At 42.1% G+C, this 25,037-nt stretch overlaps 1 protein-coding gene across 1 annotated transcript; it reads left to right on the forward strand.

Annotated features, from left to right (window-relative positions):
* Nucleotides 1–1,822: 1,822 nt before the first annotated feature.
* On the forward strand, nt 1,823–11,942 carry DLK1 (delta like non-canonical Notch ligand 1). The gene is made up of 5 exons (XM_076343439.1): nt 1,823–1,898; nt 2,792–2,855; nt 3,301–3,431; nt 8,354–8,495; nt 10,813–11,942. The coding sequence occupies exons 1-5, from the start codon at nt 1,829–1,831 to the stop codon at nt 11,552–11,554; spliced, it is 1,149 nt and encodes a 382-aa protein (XP_076199554.1). The 5' UTR covers nt 1,823–1,828; the 3' UTR covers nt 11,555–11,942.
* The last annotated feature ends 13,095 nt before the right edge of the window (nt 11,943–25,037 follow it).

Raw genomic sequence — 25,037 nt, forward strand, 5'->3', positions numbered from 1 at the left:
GGAGAAATTTCTGCCAGCTGTCTAGGATAGAAGGCAGAAAGATTAAAGCTTTCCTTTGACCAGTTCGTCAAGCTACTATAGGAATACCTGAAATCACAGAACATTTGTAGGCTTTTTAACTACCCAGGTCAAAAAATGAAAACAAAGGTCTCTAACATAAAAAGGCTTCTACATCACCAAGCAGAGAACTTACGACCTAAAGTAGGAATAGGCAACCCTGGACCTACGACAACCTGAGTGTAAACAAAGTCAGAATAAAAGCAAAGTGAACAGACTAACAAAGAGCTGCCCATATTTATCCTAGAAAAGCACGGGTTCACAGAAGAGCAGAGTGAAGGATTAAGCAGTCATCGTTACCACTCCACATTTTCACTTCTCTAGAAGTATATTCACAATACCCCAGCAAGGCTTGGTCTGGTGAGCTACAGCGAAAGCTGTGACGGCAAAGTAACCTTTTCAAAACATTAAGTAATGTTTCAGTAGTAAAAGGAAAGCAAGACAAGCAGAAAAGGCATGGAGACAATCTGTGCCTATAGAGTCAGATGGGCACAGCTTATCTCGGACACCAAAACTTTCGGAGAGCTTTGAAGAAGCAGTGTCTGCCTCTCACACCTTACTTCTAAGCGTTGCCTTTTAAACCACCCCTCGTTCTCTGCTCTTCTTTTTTCTGTCCTTCACTTCCCCCATTCTTGGTTAAAACTAAAAGTCAGCATTAATAGAAGCAAACTTTTTCAACCTAAGTGACACCGTTGTCTTCAAGTACCAGTAAAAGGGCTATCTGAAGCTAACGTGTGCTTTCCAGCGTGTATATTTTCAGGCAGGTAATCTTGAATTAGCCCATTGTAATTCTAGAGAAAAAGCAGACGGTTGTAGAGTTTTCTTACCATGTCATAGGGATGTCTAGTTGCTTCACATAAATGCAGACAAATTGGTAAATGAGGTCTTGTGGAAGAAAGCACTACATCAGCAAGCAGAAGAAAACAGGTCCCTCAGGAATCCTAAAACTCAGACACCACTTGCTTAAAAGAAGAAAACAAAGAACAAGAAAGAATACAAAGAAACAGCCAGTCTACTTCCATAAAGGGACAGCTCAAAGGAAGAATAAAAAGGTAGAAAAGAGGAAGGAACAGTCACAGAATAAAACGCAGTATTTACATTGCTTTGTGGTGGGAAGTACTGTTTCTTCTCGATCTGTTCAGTGTATAAAAGACTACCAAAGGTAACGTCTGGGGTGGCTTGGGTTTTTGTTTAACTCTTTAGCCTCAGAAACATAAAATGTTTTACCTTCCTTGCTTTTGCTGGGGTCTTTCCTGAAAAAGTTGGCGCTCTGATGTGAATGACTAAGGAGAGAAGCCTTCAGATTTCTGAAGACAAGCCCCAGATTAGCTCTTCGTGGACAGCCGGAGTAAGTTTTAACGAGGTAAGAGGCGTGCTTAACACACCCCCGCCAGACCTCCCTTCTCCCGCGCCCTTCCACATTTCCTCCCCTCGCCCGCGACCGCACAAGCCGGGGTGCGCAAGGTGCCCGGCTCCTCTCTCCGCCCCCGCGCAGGCGAGCGGACTCGGAGCGGCGGAGTTTGGCCGGGGCCGCCTCGCCCCGCCAGCAGGTCCCCCCGCCTGCGGGTCGAGGGCAGGAGGGCCGGGAGGAGGCGGGCAGCCCTCCCCTCCCTCCCGTCCCTCCCTCCTCCCGCCCCGTCGCGCCGGAGCCCGGCGGCGCAGCGGGCGGGGGGTGCCGCCTTCCCGGCCGCCGCCGCCCGGCGAGGAAGCCGCGCGCGCTCCGCCGAGCTCCCCGCGGGGCGGCGCGGAGCGGCGCGGAGCGGCCCCGGCCATGGGGCTGCGCGCCGCCGGGCTCATCGGCTGCTGCTGCCTGCTGCCCCTCGTCCTCCCCGCAGCCCCAGGTAACGCCGGCCGCGGGGAGCGCTGGAGGAGGGCGGCGGGAGGGTGGCGAGCAGCGGGCACCCCGGCGCTTGCCGCGGGGAGCGGCGCGGCGAGGGGAGGCGAGTTGGGAAAGTTTTCGGAGTTTGCCGGGGCTGGGCGGAAAGCGGCGGCGGGAGCCCTCCTGCAGTCCCCCGAGGGCAGCGCCTGCCCCAGCCCTCGCTCCGGCCGAAGGCGCTGGTGGTCTTCGGGAAGCTCGTCCTTCGCACCCCGCCGAGTGCGTTTCTCGTGCCGCCTGCGCAGGATGTCGGTGGCCGCGGGTGACGGTCCAGGGGAGCGCTGCTTGGTGCCAGTACGTGACACAAGCAAAGAGATGTGACTGAGACCTCTTCTCCTTAACTTACGTTATTCATGCATGATTTAATGAAAACCGTGATTTTTTTTTTTTTTTTCATCCGACGTAGGGTTGAAATGAATTCAACACTTTTACTGTAAGTTGTTTTAAACGGAATTTCTTTTCTGACTAAAGGTACTTTTGTGTTTCAGGTAGTTCTGAAACAATGCATTTGGAGTGGCATGTTGTGAAATGACATACAGGGATCTGATCTGAAATTTCCCTTTTAAAGTAGCGTACAGTGATATTACATACACTTTGTGTATGCTAAAGTGACTTTGTATTCTTTTGCGGTTAATTCTATATGCCGTTTCACTTATCCTATAGGAACACTCTGTAACATGCTCCAGATTAAGTTCATTTAAAATTTCATGTTGCAAAAAAACATGAGTTTGAAGAAAAAAATCAGAACATTGTGCAGTCTGGGTTCTTTTAAAACATCAGTAATGTGTGTAGGACATGATATGATTTTTTTCTGAGTAATGATTTTTCTGGTTGGATGTTAAAAATCTCTTCTTCCAGGCGTGAACTGTAAAACTGGCTGCCACCCAGAGAATGGATTTTGTGAATTTCCCAGTGAATGCAGGTAAAAAGATCTGTCAGACAGGGCTATTAGCACAGGAATGGACAGCTTCAATAATTCATAGTCCTGGTAAAATAGACAGAAGCTGAAATGATTTACCCTCTGAAAATATGGAACTGTAATGAAACAGCACTCTATTAGGATACAGTAACTGGAATCATAGAGCATAGACATCTAGGTGCCTTTTTAGTCTACTTTTTCCAGTAAGAAAAGTCTTTACATTGGTTAGCATTTATTTATTTTTCTCTCATGAAATGAAACAGTTTTTTTCACATAAACTGCTTCTAGTATTCCAGAAGCATTGATGGTATATTTTTGTTCAAATGTGCTGCATAGTCCAATTTTGTATCCGAAAGTTTATTTATTGTGCCTCGAAAAGGGGAACATCCTTGTAATTATGTTTATTAAAAATAAACTATGCCTCTATCTTGTCTTTTATCTCTTTCAGGTGTCAGCCTGGTTGGCAGGGTGCTCTTTGTAATCAGTGTGTTCCTTTCCCTGGGTGTTTGCACGGCAGCTGTGCCAAGCCCTGGCAGTGCATCTGTGAGGAGGGCTGGGTTGGCAGCCTCTGTGACATAGGTTTGTACATCCTTTCCTGTCCTTGAGCAAGTGAGGTGAAACAGCCCCATCTGGTGCTGGAGACATGCAAAAGTCCTTCTGGATAACTAATTTTAAAAGGTTGAATGTTAGCGCCAGATAATAAGGGGATTCTGGGCAGCGGCACATAAACCTGGAACTTTTATAATAATTTAGGCAGAAGCATGCAGTATCTTTGGTAACTGGGCATACGTGCGAGCAAAGCGTAAATTCATCATTCTATTTTAAAAATTGATCATCGTGGACAAGGCCAACAAATAACTGCTCCCTTGTCATATAAGCCTTTTCTGTAAAAATACAAGTTGTCTTGTATGTATTAAATCATTTGAAATATTTACCTAACAGATTATATATATGCTACTTTCTGTTCAGAAAGATGTGAGCGTAATACTTACTACTTCTTGAACAGGAAAACATTGTGCTTATTTCTTCCTTTGCTTAACCCAGTGATGATTCAGTGGAGTAGCATTAGTATAACTGAGAAAAAGGTCTGCCTGAACAGGCTGCCACTTCCCTCTGAGATCTGAGGGGTAGGCACAGCTCTTGTGTGCACTCTCTCACCCCTTGCCAGTCAGAATGAGCCAGCTTAGCATAAGCAAGCTGAAGAATTAGCCTTTGCAGTGCTGGTTTATTTTGGCTGACACAGGCAAATGTTCAGCCAAAGAGATCTGAGGGGGCCGAAACCGCATGAGCCTCCAGGAGCATGCGCCTGTTCAGCCCATGTAGCTGCAGCTGGAAGAGGACAGGTGTCCAGGGCCTCATTCTCTTTTCATGTCTTTCAGGCTTTTGTTGTTAGACAGTTTATAATTTGTAGAGCATGCCTGTGTTCTGCCCACGCATACCCAAAACAGTAATTAATGATGACATGGTTTGAACTGGATAAAATTTTCAAGATGACTAAGACAGAAGATTTCAGGTAGTTCACATCCTTGCAGTGGCATGGAGCTTGGTGCAAGGTACTGAAGTACTCATTTAGCTTCTCATAAGGTTTTGCAGCCCATACTCACTGGCTGCACACATAAGCATAGACAGACTTCCTAGTTTAAGGCTAGTCCTGGTATGTTTGCAGGGAGCTGCAGTAGCAGCTGTGCAGATGTGACTATAAGCTCTCAGAGACGTTGTTCTGGACACCTCTCACAGATGTTTTTGTACCTGAGACAGCCACCTATTCTCATTACAATTAGTGAGGAGGAATGAGTCCCTCTGTTGTCTGTGATCTACAGTCATAGGTTTCTAAAACTAGACAGAACAACCCCCCACTGCCACCTTAGGAGGCTTGGTTCTATTGCTTGTCAATGACTCCAAAGAACAGTGCCTAGCTGAATTTCGAAGTACTAATATGTCTTTGCAGTTCTGAGCCTTGCAGTGTTTCCCTTTTGCAACTGGTACTTAGGATGCAAAACAATGCTTTGGAAATTGTACCCATATCTTTATGGAAAAATATTGTTTTAATACATATTCATTAAGTTATTTCTATAACACAAAAAAGGTATCCCTTAATTAAGTTCAGAAACTATTATTTCTCTCAACACTCAGAGTCATCTCAGAGTCTTCTTTGCCAATTTGAATCTAGATCCCCATGAAGAGCTGCCAAGAATATTCAGCCAAAAAGAAATAACCATCTTTTCATCTGCAGGGACATGTTATGTTGACAGTCTTTCATCTCGGTGGATTTACCTACTCTAAATGCATTGTTTTGCCACAAGGGTTAAAGAGAAGGGCCCTCCTTTTCTTGCTACCGGAAGGTTGCTACAAATTGTTATCCTGACCCAATAAAGCACTGAAACCTCAAATGGGTTAATTGCTCAGCCACTGATCTCATCATCCTCTGCCAAAAAGTTGGTGTCAGTTTCCTGGCTGTATAAAGTCATTACAGACTGCTATAACTCGTTAACACATACCACTAAATGAAACTTGATCAGGTTAGGAAAAAGGAAGGCTTTTGAAGGCTCCTGCTCTTTTGGGGATCACTGGCATGTACACGTAACTGTTTTTTAAATATGGAAATACAAACCCATTGATTTCTTACCATAAAGTACCAGATTCCCTGCCTCTCTCTTGTAATACTGAATTTTTGTGTCCGATGAGAGCAGGCCACAGTTGTTCTATTTTTCACATGCATATGACATTAAATGCCATTTTTTAGCTACTGGAGACCATTTTTAGCTTCAGGTTATAATCAGATAAGGCATTTTAGAAAGCTCCATTTGTATTGTTTCTGTGGAGATTGACAAAGGGTCGTGAGTAATGCAGTTTTGGCATTCTCTTGAAATTCTTCCTTTTTGCTGCTATAGAAAGTGTAATATTTGCCAGGGAATTTCTGGCATAGCCACTATTTTAATGTTGGCAGCTGTGAGCAAATGCCAACTCACAAGGATGGCAAAACTGGGAATGGAAAACTGTGGGAGGGTCTGAAGTTCATTTGGCCACTACTGTAAACACCTGAAATATTTTTAAAATATAGATATAGTCTCAGCAGCTCATTTGCTTGTTAAGCATAGGAGGAAAAAAGATGATTCGAAATGGTGGTGGTATCTCTTTTTCTTTTTCTAGAACAGTTTGTGTACGGTCTCCCTGACTTGGATCATGGAAGTTCCTTTCTGGAGTAGTTTTAGATCATCAAGTGGTTTGCTAATGCCTCTGACTGTGTAGCTGTTGTTTTTACTATGGGCAGCCTGGTTCTCACTTCAGGTCAAGAATGACCTTCCCAGTAATTTATAGGCATGCAGATTATAGGTCAGGCCTGATCCACTGCAAACATGTAGGCCAGGATCGGTGGTATCGTTTATAGCTATTGTTGCAGTCACGAGGACAGACATGGCACTTAAAGAAAGAAATCTATGGGTTGGTATGAGCGTTAACACTTCTGGTTAACCTCTGCAGTGGAGTGCACCAGCCTGCCTAACTGAATGCCATGGCACCTTCTCATCCTGTGGAAACACAGCCTTGGAATCGGGTATATGAACACCTGGAACCAGGCTGCACAGCACAGGGTTTCCCTCTGCGGCTGTCTGAGATGATACACTGCACAGTACAGGAGCACATCAAACACTGAACATAACGGAGGGAAAAACAGTTTACTCAATTTATTTCCAGGAAAAAATGGCAGCCCAGTTGGCGTATATGATCCACCCTGCTAAATCAGATCAGTCATCTTGTCATCTCTGTCATCTTGTCATCCCTGTCATCTTGTCGTCTCTGGCTGTGCCTGCACAGTCATGTTAGTGGGCCCCTGACCTCCCGCTTGAATCTTAGCCTCAATTTGGCTAAAAAGCCAACATGTGGTGTGAGCTCGGAGTATACTGTGCTACATGTCACTCGACTGCTTTGCCAAGGGCACGTGTTGATAAGCTGTCATCAGAGTACAGGTGGAGCCTCTAAAGTCTGTGCTAGGCATGCATGAGACAGGGTCTAGATATTCTGCTGTGACATAGACTGCTACTGAGCGTGCCTTCCTCGTAAAAACACTCAGTCATTGCGTCATGTACTGCAGCATGGCAACTTAGTGTTACGCAAATATTAATTAATTTATTGGTAATGTGGTTGTGGCCATTCATAATGTATGTGTAAAGGTACAGTCCTTGTTTCGAATTCTCATCTCAGACTCAGTTATCACTTGAAGCAAGTAAATCAATTGGTTGTCGGCCTTTTGAGAGGTAAACTAGACAAAATAGAGAAAATGGGCTATTTATGTATTTATGTTTTAAAAGGATATGGTCCTACAAGCTTTTAAGTTGTGTTTTAAAATTAAATCCTTGACACAAATTACTGACAGTAATGTATGTGTATATGTGTGTATATATATATGCACATCCATATCCATATATGTTTCAGAGAGTTTCCTTGCTCCCGCATCAGAGTTCATGCTTTATTAGCTGCCTTTAAAGCCTGTGAAAATAGGTGGCAAACACCACTGCTCCAAAAAGCATTCAAGGTTGTTTTGGTCCGTGTGAAAATTGGAGCTTACACTCAAAGTGCATGCAAAGTGGTTGTCTTGCAATGAGAACAGGCTAATACATTAGAAAACAGAGCCTCTTATCCAGGGAAGATTGTATTTGAAAGCTAAGGCTGTTGAAACGTTTTGCTGTGGTTAAAATTTTGCAGTACCTCATGATATCATCTAACTTTCATGTTATGTTGTGGGAAGTAAAATATAAATGCCTTTAAATCCCTTTTCATCTTCTTAGAAAGTATATGTGTGCACATGAGTGTGCAAGGCATCAGATAACTTGCAGTCAGCACTTCTCTGCAGCTGCTCCATTAGTTGGCTAAAATGTGCACTTGTTTATTTATTTTTAATTATTTTAAAAATTCAGTAATCATTTGAGTGGGAAGTGGCTCAGAAGGGAAATGGTAAAGAAAATGAGATGTGTGACTTTGGGTCCAGATGTCATACAGCGCTCTCTTCTGGTACAGTTATGTAAGGGCTGGATGCAGCCCAGCCAAAAGATGAAATTTTAATAGATTTTTGTAACTTGCTGATCTCTGTTATTATGAAATGTTTGTTCATAAGCACATAATGATAGGCTCTCGGGCAGGGAGCGGGGAGAATTCCCAGTTCCTGATTGCTTTATCAGAATTCGGCTCATGGAGAAGCCAAGGTTGTGAAAGGATGACTAGACTACATAGAAGTTCTTTCTCCCCTATTAATATTTTATTGGTAATACTACTTATTTATACACTGGAACAATTCAAACGTATTTTTCAAGTGGGAGCTAGGAAGAGAGAACCAAGCTGAAAGTGCTTGCAATAGTTGAACAATCTGAATTCCATTTTAACAGAGGAAGGAATAAATCAGGATTTATAAAATGCAGGATGAAGGAGCTGTATTTTATTTGAAGTATTGTTTACTATTTACTGACTCTTTCTCATGAGATTAATTGAGCCCTCATTTTTTTAAACAGATATTCACCCATGTTCTACAAAGCCCTGCAGCAATAACTCAACATGCATAGAGACTGGCGATGGAGGATATATTTGTCTGTGTGCCCAGGGATTTACAGGAAAAAACTGCCATCTCAAAAAAGGACCCTGCATTATTAATGGGTAAATATTGATTTCTGACATGAATTTAAAATCCACACTCCTACTGACTATTACTCAGAATTCTTTGCTAAGTGGAAGTATCTCTGTGCTAAAATATATAATGCTTCTGCTAGTTGCTGATATTTTTATCAAACTTCACAAATCTGATCTGTTCATATTGTAAAGATTTACAGATTATCAGCATGAGCTTGTGTGCATAATTTGAGTACTAAAAGTGATAATTTCACATTTTGTTGTGGTGAATTCATGCCTTCCCATGATTTTAGTAAACAAACTTGAAGGAACCTCCCATCCTGTGTTCTCACCTGCAGTGAGAGATAATTGTATATACAAACCGTATACAGTAATAAGAACATTAGCCAACACACAAACTGTCTGCACAAAAGCATCTAGTCCACCAGCCTGTCATTTTTCTTAACTGACATATAATGGTACGTCCATAGTTTACTGAAGGAGATGATCTCACTTCCACCAGACCAGGGTGTGGGAGGCCATTCCTCTCCATTCTCTAAGAGAAGTGGGACATTAGGAACAGTATTGCCAGCAGGCTGAAGGAGGTGATCCTTCCCCTCTGCTCAGTCCTGGTGAGACACATCTGGAGTGATGGTCCACTAGTGATTGTGGCAAAATTCTCTGTTTGCATGATCACCTCAAGTAGTCACCAATAACTGGTAACTGCTGTGTCAAAGTCCAGGGACAACCACACCTTTCACTTTCCTCACACTGCTTCCAGACTTCCAATTTGTTCTTTCAGTAGCCTTTTTTTCCAGCCAACATCTACAGTGAGGGACAATACAAGAGGACAGAGCAGGTTATGTGGAAGCAGCAAAAAACATGCAGATGATTCCTCTACCACGATATTCAGGCTCTCCTGACAGGTGGCCACCAAGTGTTTCAGTCCCCAGTAAAGCTAGAGGTGCTTGGGGTAATCTCTATCATAGCTACTCCCAGAGCAATGGCTGGGCATTTGAGAAGCTCAACCTTATCCTGACCGGTGGTCAAGGACCATTTGTAGTCAGGAGCTTTTATGTCTTTCACAGTCATGTCACTCAGACAATCAACAGATCTCTTAAATCTCTGTGTCCCACCATAGAAATCCATAATGGCCAATTGCTACTGACCACTGCATATGTGAAACATCAGCATTCATGAAGCTGTGATGTTCATTATCCCTGGGAATTTCCCCTGGAGATGTAACACTTAAATAACAGCTTGGACTTTTCAGCTATGTCCTGGTACTATGCTGTATGTCTTCAGAGATTTCTAAGTATTGGGAGAACTGTTGTTGTCGGAGAGGCTTGTTGTAAGCTTTACCAGTTGTTATTCATTTTTAGAAGGTAAATTTTAAAAGCTTTGTTCATATATGATGAACTGCCATGAAAGCAGGTTTTGAGATTTATTTGTAAACCTGTGTCCCAGGGCCCCTTTCCTGCCAACACGACCAGTTGAAGGACCAAGTCCACATTGCATAGCTCCACTGAATTGGCACATTTGTGCCTTTCTGTCAACGGGTGGCCCTATCTTTTGGCCTTACACTCAGTAAGGCACAGTTACATTGCAAAGGTAAAAAAAGGTGTCTCAGTGAATTTACATCACTTAAAACATAGTACCAGGCAATTAATTATTAGGTTCTTAAAGGGTTTGCAGAAATATTTGGTTTCCTATGGTCCTGTCCTCACATTACAGCTACCTTTGCCAAGGCTGAAACTATCCCATTTATATTTTTTGTTATATTTATCAAAATTTTGGGCTGAACACCAGTTTGCAGGAAAGTATCTGTTCACCTCTAAATTTTTTGTATGTCATGGAGCACTGGAGAGGCAGAATAAAAACAATCAGCTTTACATCTAGCTGCTGTGGCAGAGTGTTTTGCTTTGCCAATAAAATACATAGATTATCTTAAGAAAAATCAGGTGGAAAAGAAAGCCGTGCTGCTAATGTCTTTGTTCAGTCTTGTCTGAATAGTTGCTCAGCTAAAAAGCTCTAAGCATATGAAAACACTGGGCAGCTTAATTTGAATAAATGTTTGAAATAATTTTAAATCCCTTCACAGCTCTTCAGGTTGAATTAATATACTGGTGTATTAATCCTGCCTGAAGGGTTGGCAGAAGATACTATAACCTGTATTGACAAAGCTGTTGAACAAACTCATTGTTGGTTCAACTTCATTGACTTCAGTGGATTTGCATTTGGAATTGGCTCTTCTAAAGAGTTTTCTAAAGAAAACCAGCTCCTTTTATTATATAAACTGTTTCCTAATAGCTTCTTTCATTGGACTTTAATTCAATTCTCTCTACGTGTTTGTTATCTATTCTAGCTCTCCCTGCCAGAATGGAGGAACATGCATTGATGACAATGGTTTTGCACCACATGCTTCCTGTCTGTGCCCTTCTGGTTTTGCTGGCAACTTCTGTGAAATAGATAGAGATGACTGTGAATCCAACCCGTGTGAAAATGGAGGAACGTGTACAGATATTGGTGTGGGTTTCGGCTGTTTTTGTCCCCATGGCTATACAGGAAAACTCTGCAGCAGCCGCGTCATATTCTGTGCAAGTGGCCCGTGTGAGAATGGAGGGACATGCAGTGAACATCCCCAGGGAGGATTTGAATGCATCTGTAAACCAGAATTTGTTGGTGCGACCTGCAAACATCCCAGCAAAAACACAAGCCTCTTCGGAGTGAATATGGAGACAAAGCATATGCAGAATTACAAGCCATCCCCAAAAGCTCATCACAGATCAGCGCATCATCAACAAGAAATCCTGAAAATAACAATGAAAGAAACAATCCAAAATGCAGATCCCTTGCTCAGTAGAAGCCAGGTGATATGTTTTGTTGTACTGGGCTTGCTTACATGTCTTGTTGTCTTGGGTACAACCGGGATTGTGTTTTTTTCAAAATGTGAAATGTGGCTTGCTAATGCCAAATATAGTCATCTCCTACGCAAGAAAAAGAACTTTTTCCTGAAATCTAACAATGGGGAAAACCTCTCAGTTAATATTATCTTCCCAGAGAAGATCAAATTGACTAATTACACTAAGAACTACACTGCCATCTAGGCCCTTGAAAGCCGAGCAGCAACTTGCAACTTTCCATAGCAATATGTAAAATAGATTGAACTTATTGCCTGTGATTGGCCTCGATATTTGTGGGTACATTTGCTGTAACTTGTGCTGAGTGATAATGAAGAAATATAGTCTATCTGTATTGCTAAGGATTTTTTCATTCCCCAAAATAAAAGTTAAAAAAATAAAAAGGATTAAAGAGCAGGGAATGTTAATTTGATGTCTTTTCAAGGCAGCTATTTCTTGTAAAATAAAAGGTAATTTACCACTGGAACTGTATTGCAGCTTTCTTGTCCTGTGCATAGTTTACTTGGCAAATATGGTACCTGTAAATTACTCAGTAATGCTTTTTTTTTCTTTAATAAACAGCAATTAAGGGCTATACTGGTTTATTTATTCATTTGTAAATGTTATGCTACAGCAAAGTCCACAACAAGCGTCCCTGCCTAATTCTTCTGCTATCTGTTGTAAGGACTTTAGAGATTGCGATCGACAGGAGCACATTCACGCTGATGTCTCACCTATCCAGTCAGTTTTACTGTTTTTTACATGCTTATAAGATAGATTACTCCTTCTATAGAATCTAATAGGTCTTTGTGATACTAATTTCAGGTTAAAGGTCTCTGTTGTTTGTGATGCTGCCTCCATAAATTGTTCTAGTTACCTACCGAAATGTTAAAAATGTGTTCAGTGTCTTTGGTCCTACTTTCTGTATAGAGACCTGGTAGAGATGTAAAGGATCTGATTCCGACTTTTCTATAAATATTCCTCAGGGAACTCTGCCGAGAAAAGTATCCTTCACGCCTGTGTCATGGGGAGAAATGAAAAGATAATGTGTGTCACCTGAAAGAGGACAGTTGCTTTTAACTTCATTTCTGCTTTTTCTCTGTCATATTTCAAGGAGAGGACAAGATTTTCAAGAATCAAAAGCTGCGCTGGCCAACAGGCAAAGGGTCATGAAAGCCACAAAATTGTTAGGGGCCTGAGGGCACTAATAGGTCTCAAAGTCCCTGTGGAGCCTCACCTGGGGCCCTCACCCACCCCCTGCCCACAGGCCCATTTCAGGTCAGCCCAGGGCTATTGTTCCTGATCTGAGCTATGCTGTAGGAGTGCTGGTCTCCACCTCTGCCTGCTGGATGGACCTCAGACGTGTACTGTAGGTAGCCTGTCTGCTGGATGGGCCCCCTGGACCTGTGCTCCAGCCCTGTCTCCGGCCCCGTCTCCTTTTGCTCCCGACTGGAGCCCATGGATGGACCCTGGACCTGGTTCATCGCTTGCTGTGTCTGGCACTGTCGGTGGACCCCACTACCAGCACCAGTTCTGGGGATGCGTTCGGCCTCTGTGAGACTGTGCTTTGGTGAGGGCATGTCCCCCCCTGGGGCATGACCCTCCCGGCTCTCCCAGCTTCCTTCCTTACTGGGCAGCCTGACTCTGGCTGGTCCCTTTCAAAATGCAGTGCTTAAAGGTGTTGTTAGCTGCTGTTAAGTAACAATTTACTTCCCCAGCCACCCAGGATAGGAACATTTAGCAGCTGCTTCTAAGCTGTCTGGTAACTATGCTATTCCCAAATCCATTAACAGCTGCTCAAATTAAAAAAAAAAAAAAAAGCCTTAAAGCACATACAGGTCATTACCCTAAGATTTTTTTCTGCTGACATCTCTCTTAATTGCTATGAATATATAGCAAGTTTGCTGTATTGCTGATAATATTTGTACATATCATAGCATTACAATATATTGCAAAGGTTAGAGCTAACAGGAAAAATGGTGTTGAGATACTACTATGGAAAGTGTTGACTTCTAGATAACAGGATGAAAATTTTAAAGCAAGCAGATGCTCCCTTTCTAAACTCTTGTTGAGGAGACAAATACTCATCAAACCTAGCAACTTTTCAACCTGTCTTAGCGGAGATGACTAACTTAGAAATCCAGATGAAGGTAAAACCAGGTAAGCAGTGTCGAATTTGAAGCCATGAAGCATGAGCCACAAGAGTTTACACATTTCTTCTAAAACAATATATTTTAAACATGTAATTCAGTATTGTACATTTTAATGTGATCTACCTTGTGATTAGAAGTACATTAGGATCAATTTGGAGATAATCAGAAACACTGAATAACTCCATTGGGTAACTCAAACCGTGCAGCTTTGATTCAAAACCAGTTGCAACAGTAGATATCCGCTAGGAATCGGTGATTAAATTCCAGACTCAGCTGTGCACCTTCCCTCTCCCTTTGAGCAGAGGCTCCGTCAGCCCTTACAGCTTGCTCTGCTCCAGGCCAGAGCAAGGCTTTGAGTAACAAAGCTTGTGTTTAAAATACAAAATCCAGGTAATTATAATTCATATTTATAAACTGTCACATTATTTTTGGCCATGGTGACCTAGTTGGCAGCTCCTGCATCACAGTGTATTTCTTCATATGTAGACAGGAGAGCCTCTTCTAAGAGGTCGTTAGCTCAATACGGAAAAAAACACAGATTTCAGCTCCCAGAATCCTTCCTATCATTGGTGGTGTCAGTAAAGAAGTATAGGAGGCTGCTATTGTCCTGCTATACTCTCCAAAGGGAAAAAGTCTTATCTTAAACATGAAAGGCTGGAAAAAATAATAGCTGTCTTTAGCTTCTCTGTTCCAGAAAAGTATTACATGTGTATGGGAGTTTCTCATCTGTACTGTTAGTGTAGTGAATAGCTCCGAAGCCTGATCACTACATAAGTGACAGAGAATTGGGATGATAAGAAAGATTCAAGTTTAAGAAAGCTACAGTGTTTGAATCAATAGCCTGTAACAGGTCTCCAAAGCAAGAAGTTTAAAACAAGCATTATGCAGAAACACTGACATAAAGGCAAAGAGGAGACAAAGAGCATTGATACCACTTCAATTTTATGTTTATTCTACATATTTTTTAGTAATGGGCAGAAAACAACATACCTATGGTAACCATCACCAGAGGTACCAACCTATATTGCCATTTCTCACCTTTTTGATTTCTGAATGCTCTCCCTTAGTCAAGCAATGATGTCTCTGAGTCTCAACCTCCACCTCTGCCTTACTGCCTGTAAAAAAAAAAAAAAAAAAGGGACAACTAGCCTGAGGGACAGGTTGGGACAGTGGGACAGTTTGTTAAGGACAGTAGCTCCCTCTTGTCCTCAAGCTGTAGGAGAATATATTAAAAGGTATTTTTATTTTAACCATCTCCCTTTGAGCCATCTTAGCCTCTGTTCCAGCTACATTAACAAAAAAAGACCCATAGATATTCCACAAAGATCAGGTTTTTAGAGACAGAGTGTGGATGTTTTTCTGGGTTTTTTTTGTTTGGGCTTTTTTTCACGGCCATAGTGGGAGAGAGGTCTGGCTGCTGTAAAAGTAGAACACATGAAGTAGTGTCGTGGTTTAACCCCAGCTGGCAACTAAACACCACACAGCTGTTCACTCACTCACCCCCCGTGAGAAGGGGGAGAGAAATGGAAGGGTAAAAGTGAGAAAACTCATGGGTTGAGATAAAGATAGTTTAATAAGTAAGCAAAAGCCACTCACGCAAGCAAAGCAAAACAAGGCATTCATTCACTACTGCCCATCGGCAGGTAGGTGTTCAGCCATCTCCAGGAAAGCAGGGCTGCATCACGCATAATGGTTACTTGGGAAGACAAACACCATCACTCCAAACATCCCCCCCCTTCCTCCTTCTTCCCCCAGCTTTATATGCTGAGCCTGACATCATCTGGTATGGAACATCCCGTTGGTCAGTTGGGGTCAGCTGTCCCGGCTGTGTCCCCTCCCAACTTCTTGTGCACCTCCAACCTACTCGCTGGTGGAGAGGTGTGAGAAGCAGAAAAGGCCTTGACTCTGTGTCAGCACTGCTCAGCAATAACTCAAAGATCCCTGTATTATCAACACTGTTTCCAGCTCAAATCCAAAACACAGCCCCATACCAGCTACTATGAAGAAAATTAACTATCCCAGCCAAAACCAGCACAAGTAGTAATCACCAAACACTGGACAAGGATGTCTGACTAGAGAATACATGCATGGCTTTTCTTTTTACTGCCATTCTTGATATCTGTCCATAAACCAATAACGTATACATTGCTTTTGATTAATAAGGATTCTATTTGCAAGTGCTAAACCATCTGTTGATGATATATCCACAACAGCCCAGCTGATCTGCTGTTCTGGGTTGATAACCTGAGTTCTGTTTTAAAAGAAATATTTAGGTCCAGATGGACCATGGTATTGCTACTTAAAACAGACCTTCAGCTTTTGAGGGCAAAGCAGTGTTAAGGACCTGGCTACAGGAATATATACAAACCATCACTGAAGACAACGGTCCAGATTGCACTGCCTGAGTACAACACTTTTCATAACTACGTCCTTCCCTTTCCAAGTTCTCAAATTTGCCTGTGCCTTGGCAAAATTTATTTACCATCACAGCCTTAAGGGCAAAACAATTTACTACAGATATAGGACTCTTTAATTTTTTTTAATCCAGGACTTTCCTGGCAGAACTACGTGCATATGCATCCAGAGCACACTAAATTATTGCACATGTACTATGCATGCACTGTTGATTTTCCAAAACACATCTCATTTACTATGCATTTCTTGTGAATGAGCCATGGACAAATCTTGCATTCCTGGATGTCACGCAGCCTAGGAAAATATCCAGTTCTGCCTGGCTTAGGTGAAAGAAGAGTCTTGAGAGAAGACTTTTGTGGTTGCTCAACCCATATTGGAGCCAGCACTTGAGGCCCATGAAGACAGGCCAACTTTGCTGCATCTCTGTGGCCATTAAATGAGGTCAACCCAGAAAATGTACTGTGTATTAGATTTTGCTCTTATAACATCAAGTAATATTTTGAACTTTCTTCCTAAAGTTCTTGAAGGAAATGAGGATATGGTTCTTTTAAAACTTTGCAAGAGGGGGAACAAGACTTTATATAAAGGGGAGTATTTCAGTCTCAAATACAAATGGAACTGTTGCTCTGGGATTTGAAGAAAACCATTGAATTATGGTCATTAGTTCTAAAGCTCAAAACGAGACTTTTTCTTCCATCTCACTCCCCTATAGATCCTTGAGATGGAGGACCTTTCCTGAAGCTCATATCTGAGTCAGGGTCTCAGACAAGTTCATGGAAACACAATGCAACATCTAGTCCTTATCCTTAGCAATCCAGACAAATTTTGCAGGCACAGAGCAACATCCGTATGTTCATGGTCTCTCAAAGGCAAGTTGGAGCAACTTTAAAGATGCTAAAATATGAAGAGGGTGTAATACAAAGAAGAGGGATAAGCCAGGCTTAACTAGAAGTTTTGATTAGACCAAAAATGATTTTATAACGTTTTGCCACGGAACAAAAATACTGTTTTATTCTTCCTCTCTCCATCCACTTCCTTCTTTTGAAATGCTAGCCTTGCTATTAATTGCAGCCTTCTACTATATATAGCCACTTGATGGCAGCATTTGAACACAGAACCGTTTGAATCTCTTCAAACTCTGTCCCCTTCGCATTTTGCAACAGGAAGTTTGTAACCCATCCCAAGTGATTGGTTATGGGAGAAGGGCAAAAAGGGAGAACGAGAACATGCCTCACATTTTACATGTGTATATTTTCCAACCCAAAAGGGCATGCACAGCAGCTTTGTCAGTAATCTCATATTCATTCTCATGCTCCCCACACCAGGTGGTGAAATTTTTATTTGCCTGCCTCTGTCTTACTGACTTTCAAAGATGTTCAAATTGGAAGGGGGAAAATATATGTTTTAATTTTTAAAAATCTTTTTTGTACCAAATTCAAGGCCAGAACTTCACTCAGTTTTCCAGAACAGTGGCAGGCATCTCACAGCTTGCTGGGAGTTGTGCATCTACAACATTTCCAGCAAGGAATGGTTAATATTTTGACAGACCAAGTAAATGTGGAGTTCGTTGGAGTTATTCCATTCTACCTTCCAGTGTTTAAATTACTGGAAGTATTTCAAGAGTCCTGCATATTATCATGGGGCAAGTGTAAGCTTTTAAGGGATTTAAGCCTCAACTCTCACCTGTGCCTGGTTTTCTTCCTAAATAATGGGACTTGGAGGACTAAGGAGATCTGACTGATCTGATGGCTGGGAGCTGGATTGCTGAGAGGTATGAGAGGCAGCCTGTTTTCAAGGAGTGTTGGAGCAGTCCTTGTAGTTTTGAGCCCAAGAAAGAGTTAGTGATGGCTCCTTGCTGAGGGAGAACAAAGATTGCCTGGCAGCCAGAGATGAAAGCGTAAGGAATCGCGTGTGGGCTTAGTGGTGGGAGACAGCCATAAAGGGACAGTGTCTGATGTGGAGCCCTGTCTGAGGGAGTTTTTCTTTAGACAACTACAGGGCTGTTATACTGCTAACAGATGAGCTCATCAGGGGAGATCTTAATTTGTGCTTTATAGAGAACGTGTGAGGTTGAGGGAGCTAAGAGGGAGAAGCTGCAGCTTTACCAGGTTTGCTCTCCACAGCTGCCTGCAGGCCCAGTGCCGTTCTCCCCTCCAGAAAGCTGGAATTGTCCAATACTTTCAATGAGACTGCTGCTGTTAGCTAGGGGTGTCGTCTTCCTTTTGAATATCAGTCCTTTTGATATTTTGCTCATTACTACCCAGATTCTGCATTGATCTTGGCTGGAGATTTTCATTTTTCTATCCCATGATCATGATCTTCACCAAAAAAAAAAGGTACTTATCAGTGAAAAAGGGTACAAAAAAATCAGGCTGTCCCCCGGCCTCAAGGCTTTCCAGTAGCTCCCTCCAGTTTCTGAGTAGGGAGATCCAGGGTCATCATGTCCACTGATACCATTTGCAGAAGTATGACATTAGGAGTAAAGGGGCTTGTTTTACACTATACCTATTAGTGTCTCAAATTCATCTGTCTTTGAAACTAACTATGTGCCAATGTATATTAAGCATGAATAAAAGCAAACAAATAGAGTGGTGGAAGAGCACTTAGGAATAGAATATCATGCCCAAATCAGTACAGCCATAATCCAGTAACAACGTTAGGAAGGGGCTTCATGTGTCCTACTTTGCAGAGGCACACAAAAAGGGAGAAGAGGAAAGAGAAAGCCTAGTTTAAAGAGACAATGGAATGGTGAGTCCAAGTATTTGCTTTGAGGATGTGAAGTAAAACAATGTGGTGAGATGGTCTCCACAGAGCCCCAAGACAGAAGAGGAACAAAGGCCACCCAGTTAACCTGGAAACAATGAACCTCAAAGGTCTTGTCAGTCTAGCAGGCGCGACTAGCTTGAGACAGGGGAGGAAATCTAAGTAGGTGGCATAGCTAGAAGAAGCAGGGAATTTGGGCTTTTTTCTTTTCTTCTGCTCCTCCCGAGATTGCTGGTTAGATCTGTGATACTCTACCCAATTACTTACAGGCAGCAGGCTATATGTGACCACTACAAGATAACAAGGGAATTGTCCATCCTGTTATGGACGAGTGACTACAGCTCATCTCACAATTTAAACAGAGGTAGGAAGTGAGGAGGCTGAAATGGGATAGATAGTAGCTCATGTTTATTGAGCAAAGACAAACCTACATGCTTGGGGTTTTGGTGGGCTTTCTGTAGCCTGATGATGCCTATAGCTAGGCAAAAATAGTGTTGTTCCACTGGGTAGGACCATGATGTAATTCTTTCAGAAAAACAATTGTAGCTTAAGAAGATTCCTTGCTGTTCACTCTTCCCTCCAGTCTTAGGAAGAACTTGGTGTAGAAGAGACAAAATGTTATTAAAGCCTGTGGTACAAATGTTGGAGCATTAAACTATCAGCCTAAATAGGTCTTCAGATGGATTCACGTAATAAACACTTACATATGTTCTGTCTCTTGTGGGCAGTGCTGAGTTTGCAAACGAGTGAGTTTCCATTGAAAAAGTTCCAGCTAAGGCTGCCCACAAAGCTCTGCCCAACCAATATTCATGTTTCTCCTGCAGAACCACATTTGCCATAAAGCTCCAGTGAATCCAAGTGATTGTGTATAATACCTGTCTCCTGCTGCCTCCAAATCTCCAAATTTTTTCTAGATATAAAGGAGTAGTTTGAACACGGACAGCGTGTGCTTGAACGTTTGCAAGGTGCTTTAGCGGGCTGTGGCTGTGGCAGTGGCAGTGAGCAATGCTGTGACTAGATGGTGCACTTCCCATGTGGTATATAGAAACTGCAACTAGAGTGGTGATAGCTGCTCCTTACACAGGTATCTGTGAAAGCCCTGGTAGTGATTACTGTGTGCATATCTGTACTCATCTTTGGGGAAGGATAATTTCAGCCATGGGATAAGTGGGAACTCCAGGTTTTGAGGTCTAAAGCCATTAAGAACATATATTCAGTATAATAAGTGCAACACCTCCCCACAAAAAAAAAAAAAACAACAAAAAAAGCATCCACAACACACCACAGTATTTCTGTCCAATCATCCAGCAAGCCTTATTCACTATTATTTTTATTGCCTGGATTGCCTGGGTTGCAATTATACTGTGAGTCAGTCTGCCTGTACTGAAACTTGTCTGACAATCCTCTTTCTAGGAGTCTGTGCTGGGGCTGCAAAAGCAATGCCTGATGCAAATCATCCATGTTCAGGTTTCCCATGCTCAGTGTCTGGCTCAGGCTAATGTTGTTTTAAGTCTCAGCAAAAAAACAGCTTGGTTTCCAAGGATGAGAAGAGATTGTCTCTTCTGCTTGTTATTTAAAAATAATAATCTGACAGTCATCTTGAAGCATAACAGTACTATTCTGAGGGCTGCTCATACAAACTTCATGTCCTTTTAACATGAGTTTTATTGGGGTGCCATGAATTTCTAGTTATTAATGCAATAGTTAAAACAACAAGTGTGAGGGGAGTAAATGCCAGGTTTATTGGAAACAACCGATCCAGATAAATGTCAAGCATTTTTAAAAGTAGAAGTACACTTCCTGCAGGTCAGAGATCAACCCTCCCAAAGTCTTAGAGCTTCTGGCTGAAATATATTCTCTCACAGTTAACAAGTTATTGTGCCTTAACTGGCCCTGGTTACAGGCTGCATGAAGCTGCCCATCCTGGAGCAAATAAAAAAGTAATTTGAGTTGTTTTGTCTTTCAGTTTCAGTGAACTCCTGATGCCTTGCATTTTCTGTGAGCTGACAGTTGCACATGATTACAAGATGCATCTGACTGTGGTGATGTGTTATCCTGCAGGAGCATGTAGGTGTCTGTGCCTGGAGTGTGACGGACCCAAGATCCTTACTCTGAATTCCTTCCAGCGGCAGAGATAGGCATTTTAAGACTGTTAGACTGAAAAGCTTTGTAATGTTTATTCAAAGTCTGTCTGAAATACTTGCTCATGAAAGGGGCAAGTGGGAAGAAAATACACTTGCAGTTTGATTCAATTTTTGTGTGTGTGTCTGAATAAAGATTTCAGGATAAAGCTCCTAGTCTGAAATTCGAACTGAAACTGAAGCCACAGAGGGCCTTAGGGTTGCGTTCTCATTTGACACGACTGCATTCTTCTCAAAGTTCAGTGAGAATATCGTATGATTGCTGGGATATGTAAGTTTAGTACTTCAACAAAGCGTCATGCATCATGCATATGGCAAACTTGTTTTGCCTTGGCACAGAACTGCCGGTGTGGCTCGAAAGGTTCGGCTGGAGCAAGGCTCCAGCAATTCCTTCATTCTGTACAAATGGTCAGGTTTTTTTCAACAAATGTGCTCTGCAGAATCAATTTCTACTGGTAAGATAGCATTTTGACATGAGGGAACAAAAAAGGAGCTGTGAATTACACTCTTCTGTTCATGCCGAAAAGTGTAACTGAGCTGATTTAGAAAAAAATAAGAAAAGAAGTACCAACTTTCCTTTAAAACAGCATTACTGAAAGGTTAGTCTTGCTGTATTTTATCATTTCGGATCCTTTCCAGGACAACTAAGTCATTGAGACTTGACAGTGGTGGAGGAGGGCTGAAGGTTTTTCTTGGGAGCAAGTATTTTAGAAGGATTTATCACCAAAATCACTGCAAAGGCTGGATGGTAGGACGGGTTTAGATTTTGAACTCTTTTTTCCTATGAAAAACACAGATGTAAATACTGTTTTCATTTGTACGAAATAGAAACATGTCCAGTCTAAGCATGAGACTGACTTATATAAACTGCACATTAGTGCGCACTGGTTTTGACTCTCATTCTGAATCATGGTCTGAGTTCCTTTTTAATCAGTAACACTGAAATCCTTTGAGAATAACTGCTTTGATTAACAAATAACACCTCATTCTTTTGGCACTCCTGTGACAGGTAAGTATTTTTATTTTCCTTGAAATTAAAGAACTGATACCTTGCCAGGGCCCTGAGTTCTGGCTCTAATTTCTGCTATCAAGCCCCTAGACTTCTAGATCCTCAGCCTTGGGACACATCTTTTCTGTGGGCTTGGTTTGCTTCATGAATGATACGGCAGTTGTAAGGGAACTACTAACTGTCCTCTGCGGAAAAAAAAAATCAATCTCGATCCCTCTCTGTCTACTACCTTAATGCTGCTTCTTTACTCAGTGCTTCTCAACTGTTGAAAGATATTTGTCCCAGAGCGAAGATTTGAAAAGAAATTTCGGAAGTGTAATTCCTGTTTTTCCCTTTTGTGTACTAGTTTTGTATCTGTGGTCAGATGGTAAAATACACTGCGCAACAACCCGCAGTATTGCTTGCAGCTGAGTAAACCCTCTTTAAACTTACTAAACCAAACGAAATGGCGTTATGTTTTCCAGCAGGGATATAGACTCCGTTAGCATAAAGCAGTCAAAGGGTAGTCGATGATAGGTATTTACCAGTGCAGGAGTGAGTTTGAGCTGGTAAAGCATATGTGCTGAGGAGGCTGAAGAAACAGAAGGTTTCATAGGGGCAGAGAGGTTACTTTAACTGTCATGTTATGACAGCATGTGTTCATTACTTTTCTGGGCATGGCCCTTTGTTCTAGTGCCTCGCTATATGTGTTAAATCCTACGTAGCGCTGAAGCTCCATAGACTCAGAGTACAGTAACAAAATAAAATAAAATCCACCATGCAGAGCCAGGCTGAGTATTAACCTGCACACTCAAGAGAGTGTGGAGCGGGCATTCAGCTGGACTGGGAGAGCAGGGTAGCTGTGTCAGCCCCGCGCTGCCCCTGAGGCTATGAACTCATTCCCTAGCTGGGTTTTTAGGTCAGGGCAGCAATGCACTGACCGAGCTGTGCTAATTCTGCTTCCAGAGCCCGTGCAGTCAGCACCAGCGTTCCCCCACTCCACCAGGTACTGCGGGTTTCCTCAGACCGGCTGACCTAGGCTCCTGAGTCACTGGGCGTCCTTGAAAATCCCTTTCTAAAAACTGCCCTACTGAATCTAAGGGAGAACCAGTGAAAGGCCAGCAAAAAAACTCAGTTCTTTCTCATATTCACATTCAGTTGCCCTCTTCTCTTTTTCCACAACTTTATCATTTAAAGTAAACTAAGCCAGTAGTAATTAAATCTGAAAATCTGTGAAGAAATCTGTTCACAGGTACTGGTATCATGAAAAATGCAAAGTAAGACATGTCTGTTTTGACTGCCAGTAGACTGCCTTTACCTACGCGATAAGACTTAAATTGTGCAAGCTGGGAGGAAAGTGTATTTCTCACTGTGTGGAAGCAGCAAATGTTGGTGGAACAGAGCATTCCTGAAGAAAAAGGACTCTCCATTGCTTAACAGCTTTGCAGAAGGTCTTTGGGGAAAGAAAAGGGGAGGTGAACTCAGATACAGCATCTATATGAAAACATGTCATGGTACTGAATAGTAAACAGATGCAAGTACGGTAGAAATACTACTGCGTGTCTGGATGTTCACATGAACACTGCACAGTCAGAACTCAGTTCTGCACCCTTCTTTAGTCCACTCATTCATTTCAGTTCCTTATATAGGATCAAGCCCTATGTCAGTGTTTGCTTTCTTCTAGAATAAATCTTTAAAATTACACACAAAAATAAATTTCTTTTACTAACAGGTAAAGTTTTTAACAATGCTAAAAAGAAAGGAAGGTCAGTAATGATATCCCATTCATTCAGATGAGAGTGCAATATCAACTACCCTCATTCTTTTTGGACCTGGTCTTGCAAACCTTTGTGCTGGTGTTATAGAAAGGGTCATGAGAGACACCAGTTGCATTTAACACCTGTAGGGAGAGGATGCCAGTTTGGACATCCACGAACTGAACTGAACCGAACCTTTCCTTTGAACTCAGACTGATTTTGATTTTCTTGGGTTATTATGTTTTCTTCTGGTGCCAACTGCAAGAGGTATTGCGGAATAAAATTAAAAACACCACCTGATTTTTTTAGATCTCCATCAAGCTCTTGTGGACCAGAGATTTGGCTGACTATCCAAGCATCAGGAAGCTTCCTAAAAGCATCTTCAGAGGTTTTAAAGTCTGCTCTTTTATAAGATGGTTTCTAATGGATTGTGCACCCTTCTATAAATAATAGCATCATCTGTGTGTATATCTGCACACATACCAGTTACACTCAGTCTACCTGCAAACAGGTGTCACTGATCCAAAGAAAGTGATTTGTTGTGTCCTTTTTTTCATTTGCAATAAGTCTCAGATTGGCTGTGTTCCCACAGAATGATTTATTTTGCCTTCTAAAGAGCTGCAAATTTTCTTTTGCTATAACTTTGGGCTTGAGTGCCTGGTGTTTTCTGAGAAAGGGGCAATAGCACACTGGGAATTGTATTTAGAAAGTGTACATATGCAATGAACAAAAATAATCTATGCTAATGACAACTAGTCTTATAAGAAGAATTTGAAGTACATGTGGCTGTTTCAGCACTCCCCATCTCTCATTCTATTTAAAACTCCCTGGAAAGATGCTCGTCCCCTGGACAGAGGGAGAGGACAGACATTATTTAGGGAAGGGGCAGTTATCTGATTTCACTGACATTTACTGAACATCAGAATCACAACAAAGCTCGGGTGAGAACTCTTTCAGCAATTACTGCAGACATATGAATTCAGTGCCTCATACTGATGACACAGAACAGATTTTCCTGTTTGTGTTGTTGAAACTTCAAAACCAACTCAGAGCTGAGCCTCTTTTCCCATTGGTACATACCTGGTGAACGAGAGGGACAAACTTAGCCAGAACAAAAAGGGGGTCTTGTACAAGTCTCCGGACTACAGACTTTATTTCAAGAAAGTACCGATTTTATATACGAAGAAAAGTTTTCTGGTTCCTTCTCACTCCCAACCAGTATATAGGGTCTATTTACTTCTCTCCTGTTCCACAAGAAAAAGTCTGGCTTACAGCAATACAATTTTGTCCTCTAGCTGGCCAGGTGAGTAGAATTACATGCAGAAAACCCCAGAACGGATGATGCACACAGATAGCTACCTTCCCCTTTTATGCTAGTGGATCTTCACTCATAGCTGGTCACTGAAGTCTTCAGCCTTGGCTCTCTTGTCCTTTATTTAAGACTACTCCAATATAAGTTTGTCAAGGTCCCAG

Source organism: Aptenodytes patagonicus, chromosome 7, assembly GCF_965638725.1.
Source record: "Aptenodytes patagonicus chromosome 7, bAptPat1.pri.cur, whole genome shotgun sequence".
NCBI classification, from domain to species: domain Eukaryota; kingdom Metazoa; phylum Chordata; class Aves; order Sphenisciformes; family Spheniscidae; genus Aptenodytes; species Aptenodytes patagonicus.

What these genes read in the sequence shown, in the direction of transcription:
- DLK1 (XM_076343439.1), top strand. Translation starts at nt 1,829, where the DNA reads ATGGGGCTGCGCGCCGCCGGGCTCATCGGCTGCTGCTGCCTGCTGCCC. An exon ending in CGTCCTCCCCGCAGCCCCAG is followed by an intron (nt 1,899 to 2,791) that starts GTAACGCCGGCC and finishes CTCTTCTTCCAG; the next exon opens with GCGTGAACTGTAAAACTGGC. An exon ending in TGGCAGCCTCTGTGACATAG is followed by an intron (nt 3,432 to 8,353) that starts GTTTGTACATCC and finishes TTTTTTAAACAG; the next exon opens with ATATTCACCCATGTTCTACA.